This window comes from Corvus brachyrhynchos, unplaced genomic scaffold (assembly GCF_000691975.1).
Source record: "Corvus brachyrhynchos isolate BGI_N302 unplaced genomic scaffold, ASM69197v1 scaffold166, whole genome shotgun sequence".
Lineage (NCBI taxonomy): Eukaryota > Metazoa > Chordata > Aves > Passeriformes > Corvidae > Corvus > Corvus brachyrhynchos.
In genome coordinates this window covers 952728-961193 of record NW_008239671.1, presented here as the reverse complement: position 1 = coordinate 961193, position 8466 = coordinate 952728, and the positions used below count along the sequence as shown (strand labels likewise).

The window sequence follows — 8466 nt, the reverse complement described above, 5'->3', positions numbered from 1 at the left end:
TGCCCTGCCTTTGGCATAGGCAGCTGGATTATACAACACTCTGTAGTCCTGTGGCTTCAGCAGCTGGATTGTAGCCCCGGATTCGGTCCCAGTGTTGGCTGCCCCTGGTTTATCGTGCTTTTCCTTCTTGCTTTTGCTGCTCCCATGCTCGGCCTTGCGCTTGGCTGTGGTCGAAAACGCTGTCACCCTGCTCAGCCTTGGGAATCTTCGGCACATTAGCACCGTAGCCATGGATCTCAACTTACTGGGGCTCAGAACTGCTTCCAGGTACTGAAAAAAGGGCAGACGGAGAGTGAGTGGCCTCCACCTCACAGGCAGCACGTTTTAATCAATCCTTTATGCTACTGAAGGGGAGGCAGTGCCGGTGCCTCCCCTGGCCAGGGCAGCTGGATCCCGGCAAAGCCACTATGGAACGTCACCTCACGCAAAGGCAGCTCAGGACGAGCACCCAGGTGACCAGGGTTTGGAGTAGAAGGCAGTCAGGGCATGACCTGCTACTCAGCAGACACAAGAAACCTGGCACAGCCTAGGAGAGTTAAGAAAAAAATCATCGTTTTTTCATTCTTAAGAGACCCGAGCTGCTTTTCTTTCATTCTGAACAGTGAAAATGTGTTTTTGCAGTAGAGCTGCGGCTTCAAGAGACTTTATGTGTTCAAACAGAGCATTCTGCTGCTTTGGCCATCATGGTCTGAATCACTGACCACCACCTGAGAAGTTGTCCAGATATCCAGGGTGCCACACAGCCCTTTGCACCTGGAGACAGGATGTGGAGCAAAGTCTCCACCAAACCAGTGCAGAGAGTGAAAACTGGCCCAGAACCTGCAGATGGAGATTGAAGGGAAGAAGAAACATGGCCCAGAGCAAAGCAGGGGAAGAGCAGGGGAGAAGTAACACAAATCATTATGTGATGCTACATCCCAGGCTGAGAACCGGGGGGAACAGAGCTTTAAGCTTCAGATGTGGGAGCGTCTCCTGGAGTTTTAGGGTACAGCAGGTTTAAAAATGGCTGGTGCCTTCCTAACTCCTGCCTAAAGCAGCTACAGCTCAGAGGGTGAGGATGAGAAATCTGTAGGAGTCCAGCTGGGTGCTGCCAGCCTGCACTGGCTGCCAAACAAGCCCTGTTTACCACAATTCAGATGCTGATTAAAAAAATAAAGCACCAGGTCAACACTGCGTAGCAAATCCTTATCCAACCCAAATATCCACCACAGAGATGTTATCCACTTCCTCAAAATCCCTCAGCACCACAGGGAGCTGGGCAATCAGGAAAGCCAAGGCCTGGCAGAGACGTTGCCATTGCAATGCACTTTGTGCTCCCCACAGGGGGAAATAAATCCTCATGGACACCCCTCGGAGCTCTGCTTGTATCCACAGCTTCCTGACCAGGGATGGAGCAAGATGTGGGATCAGAGCAGGCAAACTCAGTTTTGCAGCAGCAAAATGGACACTTTGGGGCAGAAGAGGTGGGGTGAAGCACGGGTTTGGGGTGTGTGAGCAGGACAGTGGGATGGGGCCTCGCGAGCAGCTCTGGCTGAGAATAAGCTGGATTTCTTTGGAGTATAAGGATCCCCATGTCTCCCATGATCCAGGGACACCTTCCACTATCTCAGGTTGCTCCAAGCCCTGTCCAATCTGGCCTTGGACACTTCCAGGGATGGGGCAAGCCACAGCTTCTCTGGGAAACCTGAGAAGCAAACGAGGACATCTCGTATCCTCTGCTCCATGGACAGAACTTTCAGGCAGCAAACACCAGCCAGAGAGGGAGGAGAAGCTGCTGGAGCAGAAACCACCCCAGCAGAGAGGTTAGAAAACCAACTGGGCTGGAGAACAAGAGGCTCTGGTGGGTTTGGGGGAAAGGGAAGGCAAACTGAAATGTAGATTTGTGGAGACAGCCACACAAGGATGAGGGTACAAGAGAGGCCACTGTGCTTTTAAGATGATCAGTAAATATTGTGAGCTGCTCAACAGCCCACCAGGCACCTTATCTGTATCCCCAAACACCCTGAGGCAGCCCCAGGTGCAGATCAGGCTCTGCCCCACAGACCCCAGGCTGTTCCAAGGCCATCAATGTCCCATCCCAGCATGAGAAGTCAAATCGTGCCAGGCAGGAGAGACTCTGCCCCTTCCTGCCTGTCTGGGGAGCAGGGAAAGGAAAAGCCCCCTCAGAAGCTGGATAGAAAAACCCAGCCAAGAGCTGGATTTCAAAGCTGTCCTGTTTAGCTCAAAGGAATGTCTGATAAAATGATCATTCCTGGCTCTCCTGGCTGTGGTGTCCAGCCTGAAGTGGCTGCAGGTGACAGATGCTGGAGACAGAGGACAAAGCTCAGCCTGCACCTGGCTGGGGGAATGAGAAATCCCCTCCAACAGCTCCTTGTCCAGCTCCTCACAGAGCTGGGACCATTAGAGGGGCAGGATCAAGTTCCAAAAACCATCTCGAACAAGAGGAACTTTATCCAGGCGAGGTTTTCCCAGAGATTTCCTTGTCTGACTCGACTTTGAGTATCTTCATCTATTTGTCTACTAACAAAACCCAGGTTATTTCTATAAAGCGACTTCTCTCTGCTGTGAAAGGTGATACTGCCTAGGAAAGCCAGCACTGCTGCTCCCAGAACCCCTCCCAGCAACAGCAGCCCCACTTCAAAGCCAGGGAATCAAAGCCCCGGTGAAGGCTCCGAAGGCGAGCGCTGCGTGCTGCTAAGAATATCCTGCACGGATTGACTGTGGAGCTGTGACACATTTGGGGATCCAGGCAGTGCAGAGATTGCTTCTCTCCTCCTTTGCTCCAAATCCAGCAAGAAAGAGAAGACCACGCACAGCAGAGCAAGGTTGGGATGGGACAAGACAGTTCCAAGCACCCTCAAGGGCAACAGGCTGCTCCAAGTGATTTTTCCATGATTTCGCCCACCCCCAGCCCAAATCTTTGTGATCTTTCCAGTTTCCACTCCATTTCTCTTCCAACTCCACCCACACCTTCGCTCGATTTGCCTCTCTTCACCTTGAGCAATCGGCCTTCCTTCCTCCCTCCTCCCACTTCCCATCCCAACGCAGCCAAACTCCTTCCCACCTCTGGGCAGGTCTCTCCAGAATTTTCACTTCCAGCAGCTCCAGTGAGCCAGGCAGTTTTGGAGCTGGGCCCTGCAGGCTGGGAATGCCTTTTGAGGAGCTGCTCAAGCATGGAAACAGCTCTGTTTAAGTGTCACAGCTGAGCATTGCTAAACACCTGGGAAAGAACATTCCCAGAGGGATGCCACCCATGCCAGGGGATGTTGGTGCATCCCAAAACGCTGTCAGGGCTTTTGCTCCCTCTGGAACACTCAGAGGGGCTTCTGGAAACCCCTCACCCTGTGCTTCCACTGGCAGCCAAAGGGCAGAGGGAATCTCCTCGGAATGTGAGGAATGAAATGTTGGGGATAAAACAGCTCATTCTGGCCAACAGCCTAAAGCGAACTCCTGTGCCTGGGCTGGAGAGGAGAGCAACAGAAAAGGGATTTTCTTCCTCCAACAGGTTATGATGTCAGGGCACAAAATTGTCACTTTTTAACTTTTTTGTGCTTTTTTCTTCTTTTTTGAGATCACAGAATCACAGAATGGTTTGGGTTGGAAGGGATCATAAAGCCCAGCTCATTCCCCCCCCCTGCCATGGGCAGGGACACCTTCCACTAGCCCAGGCTGCTCCAAGCCCCGTCCAACCTGGCCTTGGACACTTCCAGGGATCCAGGGCCAGCTTCTCTGGGCATCCTGTGCCAGGGCCTCACCTCCCCCACAGCCTGGAATTCCTTCCCAACATCCCATCCATCCCTGCCCTCTGGCAGTGGGAAGCCATTCCCCCTTGTCCTGTCCCTCCATGCCTTGTCCCCAGTCCCTCTCCACCTCTCCTGGAGTCCCTTTAGGCCCTGCAAGGGGCTCTGAGGTCTCCCCGGAGCCTTCTCTTCTCCAGGTGAGCACCCCCAGCTCTCCCAGCCTGGCTCCAGAGCAGAGGGGCTCCAGCTCTCGGAGCAGCTCCGTGCAATTCCCTTCTCCCGAGGCTCCAGGGCAGCACCGGGGGCAGGGCTGGAAGCCCCGGTCCCTCCGCTCACCCCTATGGCTGCACCTACAGACACATAAGACACACATATAAATATGCACACACACATACATATATATATATATACACACAAAGATGTTATATGGGGCAATGCAGCCCAGGGCAGGACGAGGGCGGCCCCGCGGGCTGAGGGGGTGGCGCGGGCAGGGGGCAGAGGACAGGGACAAGGGAAGGTCACTGAAGTTTGCTTTGATTTTATTTCGATTTTGTTTCTGGATTTTTAAAATTTTAAATTTCTTGTGATAATCACTTATTTTAAGCTATGGTGTGGAAGGCTGGCTCCACAACTTAAAAAAATGTTTGTTCATTCTGGGAAAAAAAATAAAATCAGCCATGGTTCTTCTGCAAATCTGAGTGATCTTGGTAATTTTATAGCACATCAAGCATTGATAGTCCATTAAAGTTAGGTCCTTAAATGAATGACCATTTGGCCAAGGGACTTTGAGTGTTTTAGGGCTTGGGTTTAAATCTGTCCTTGCCCTGCCTTTGCTTGCCATAATTCCTTGTGATGCCTTAGGTTTTAACTTTGATATTTTTCAAACCCTGCACTGCCCAGTGTGTAGCTCTGAAGTTTCGTGTGGCCCGTCAGCTGCTGTTCTCCCATGCTGGGTAGACATAACAAACCTCTCTAGGTTTGCTCTTCAAGGACACCTTGATTGTCCCAGGCCCCAAAATGTGTAAACTAAAACTAGAGGAGGGGCGAACTTGGGGTAATGACATCATGAACTGAGGTTATAACTGGAGAATTAACCCTGGTATGCAAATGGACCAAACTTATAAAAGTGTGAAGAACCCGTGACCCAAGGTCCATCTTGGGTGTGGCCTTTTGACTGCCCAGGGTGAGCCTTTGAAGGCCCTTCAAATAAACACCTACTTTTATTCTCTTATTCTTGTCCAGTCTCTGTTTTTAGGTGGCCACCTCAGGCATCAGAAGGGGAGCTGCGGTGGCTGCCTGTGCCAATGCCTCACCACCCTCCCGGCGCCCCTGCCACAGGTTGGCCAGAGCAGCTGGATCCCTGGAAGTGTCCAAGGCGAGGCTGGACAGGGCTTGGATCAACCTGGGATGGTGGAAGGTGTCCCTGCCCATGGCAGGGGGTGGAACGAGATGGTTTTTGTGGTGCTTTCCATCCCAAACCATTCCGTAGCTCTGTGAGTCTGTGATTACAGGACACCCTTTTGTCTGCAGGAACCCACTGGGTACCAGCACGCCCAGGGATGTCCTTTTTGTGTCCCCAGAGAGGCACCACCCCCTCGCTGGTGTGGGTTGGGGTTGTGAGTGGGGTGTGTGGGAGGCTCCTGTCTGAGCTGACACCCATCACTGCAGCTGTGCCAAGAGAACAGGGGGGATTCAGGTCACAGTGGACCTGTGAAGGTCTGGCCTGAGCCCCTGCTCCAGCTGGACCACTCAGAGCCCATTGGCCAGGGCTGTGTCCACCCAGATTTTGGGTATTGCCAATAATTACGGCTCCACTCTTCCCAGAAATCTCTCTCCTGTCCACTGCAGGCTTTCAGCACTGGCAAACTAATTAAATATGGCCTTGAGCCTTACTTAGCACTTGTGTCCCTTCCTGTGCCCTTCCTAATATTCCTACCAGGGCCTTGAGCCTTACTTAGCACTTGTGTCCCTTCCTAATATTCCTACCAGGTGGAATTCCTGTCCACCTCTCCCTTTTATTCCCTGGCAAGTGCGGAAATCCCGTTTTCAGGAGGCCGCAGGGGTCTGGAGGAGAGCCACGTTGGCTGGTGGCACCTCAGGCTTTAAACCTGAGGGAACTCAGGGAATCCCTGACTCCCTTTGCCCTGGGAGGCACCAGCTTTGTCACCAGAGGGCAGAAGACCTCTCTAATAAAGCTGCAATGGGGAAAATTGCTGGAATTGTTGGGTTTTTAAAGAGAAACAACGTTTATGTGCTGCTTTGAGTGACGCTGACCAAGCAGTTGGGTGGGATTCATTTGAGTAAAAACCTGCAGGCGGTTTTGGACATGGTGTGACCTCCCTGGTTGTGAGGGAAGGTTGGATGGACGTCGGCCTGGGGGCCGCATCCAAATCCTCACCCCAAACATCTGGGATCCAACACAAATTGGATGCACTTTGAGTGTTTTCCACCCCTTCAGCCACGTGAAGGGCTCATGCTGGGGAAATCAGGGAACTCCCGGAGATGCTCTGGTGGGGGATGTGGCTGCTCCAGGTGAGGGCTTGGCATGGGAGGGAAGGGGAATTGCCTTCCCACCACTGCAGCTGGATTGGAGGGTGCTGGTACATCCAGTGTGAAGCTTTCCTTCCAGTTCCCCAGCCCAGCTGTGCCTCCCTCCCCAAAACCCCCTTGGTTCTCACCCCTTCTCCCACCTGCAACACAACCAAACAAGCCACGCAGTCCTGTTTTTAAAACGGGGCCTTTCTCCATTTTATTTTGCCCAATAAAAATCCTTCACAGTCAGGTCGAGAGAGGAGAGTTGGAGATACGTATACATATAGATCTGCATGTCTATTTATATATATACATACCTCTGTACAGATATATTTGTATATTCACCGTAGAAAATGGCAAAGGCAGTAGCTCTTCACATCTGGGTAACCCAAAGGGAACATACAACAGACCAGCAGGGAAGTGGGAAGTGTGGTAGAGTTTTAACAAGAACCTCTGAAACAGATACACCTTTGCTGTACAAAAATCCCAGAATGCTGCATGTTACCTCTTTTTCCCTTTTTTCTTTTTTTTTTCATTTTTTTGTTCAATCTCTTGTCTTTAAACACACTTAAACCAGAGGCCAAGTCAAGACAACGGTGATTGGGAGTGACCACGTGGACAGGAGAGACACCCGACTTTATGGGGTTCTTTTTAAATTTTTATTATTTTTTTTTTTTTTTTTTTTGCAAAGTTGAGACGCAGTTCGGAGAACCGGCAACAGTCGACGCAGAAACAGAACAGTAACGGAGTCGAGTTCAGAACACTTCTGGTTTGAATTCACAGTCAGAGGAGAGAGAGAGGAGAGGGAGAGAGAAGGAGAGAGACACCGAGGCGTCAGGAAACAAGAGGGAAGAAAGCACAAGGCTGGGATTGAATTTACAGTCGGGGAGGTCCGGAATGGGACGAGGGGTCTCACGCAGGAGGTCCTGCAGAGGGGCACGGCCCGGCGCCGGTGGAGCTCCTCTTATTGCTGGTGAAGTCGGACAGCAGCCTCGCCCAACCCGCCCTCCTCCCCGCGGGGAGCTGGGGTTTGGGGGGACAGCGATGGATCTGCTGGAGAACGGACGACTCAGCGACGTGCATCGGTTTGGGGTGAGAAAAACCCTCCCCAGTGTGGTGGTGCCCGGAGCGAGGCCAAGGCCAGGGCGGCTCCTCTGGGCTCACAGCGATTACCAGGTCCCAGAGAGTGCAAACGAAGACACCTTGGAGGAGCCCCGGTCCCTGGCTCTGCGGGGACACGGCTGCCTGGGAAGGGACTGCATAGACACATTGGCCGGGTGTGCAGCATTGGGTGGTGCTGGGACGCTCCTGCGCTGGTGCTGGAGCTCTGCCCGCACGTGTTCTGCTCCTTTCAGTCGCAGGAAAGGGGGAAAAGGGAGCTTTCTCCTCCGAGCCTGGCTCTCAGGAATGGCAGAGCCACAGTGTCCCACTGGTTGTCACCGAACGTGGCTCCGTGAGCTCAGACACCCCAGTGGCTCCTGCATGGAGAAGACCCGCTGCAGGGACCCAGTGACAGCCGTGGGATGGGCACCAGGAGAGGATGGGCCACACCTCCTGGGCGCCCAGGCTGGTGGCCTGCTGGATGTGGGAAGCTTTGGACTCTCCGGATAAACGGGGCCACCAAGCTCAGAACACTGTGGTCATTTAGAGCCAGACTGGACCTCGCATCCCTTTCCGAAGGAGTTGAGCCCGGGGCTGGAGCTGTGAAGGTATTCACGGGAATGTTGGCTTGCCTGCAGGTGTCAGAGTTGGGAAGAGTCCCTTTTAAATCTCCCTGGAAAAACCTATTGCTTTGGGACAGAAAGCAGAGACTTCCTGCCGGAGAAAATAGATCTGTGAAAGAGCTGTGGAGACACGGCCTGGTCCCAGGCTCCAGACCTGACACGATCCCCGTTACTGGGAGAACCAGGGAAGAGGATTATCCTGAAAATACAGGAGCTTGGTGCTGACAGCAGTTGCACTGCCAGCATGGAACATCCTATTGGGAAGCCAACACCTGCAAAAAGCTGGATGTGATCCCAACCCCTTGATACACTGTGGGGTCCTGCGTGTCCCTATGGACCTCAAAGACCCTCAGACCCCTGATTTTCCAGAAGGTGGAAGGACCAGGGAGCCCCAGAGCTGGGTGGTGATGGTGTGAATCCGCCGTGCAATGATCCCACGGGATTGCAGGCCATGGGAATGTCCTTCAGCA

The 8466-nt window shown here is 52.9% G+C and overlaps 1 protein-coding gene across 1 annotated transcript in view; it reads right to left on the bottom strand.

The window, feature by feature from the left end:
- FASTKD5 (FAST kinase domains 5) overlaps positions 1-3595 on the bottom strand; it is a 5970-nt gene extending 2375 nt beyond the window's left edge. The window contains exon 1 of the mRNA XM_017742392.1: positions 9-3595. Within this exon, the coding sequence (XP_017597881.1) occupies positions 9-231 (223 nt within the window). The 5' untranslated portion in view covers positions 232-3595. The remainder of the gene's footprint in view (positions 1-8) is intronic.
- Positions 3596-8466: the final 4871 nt, after the last annotated feature.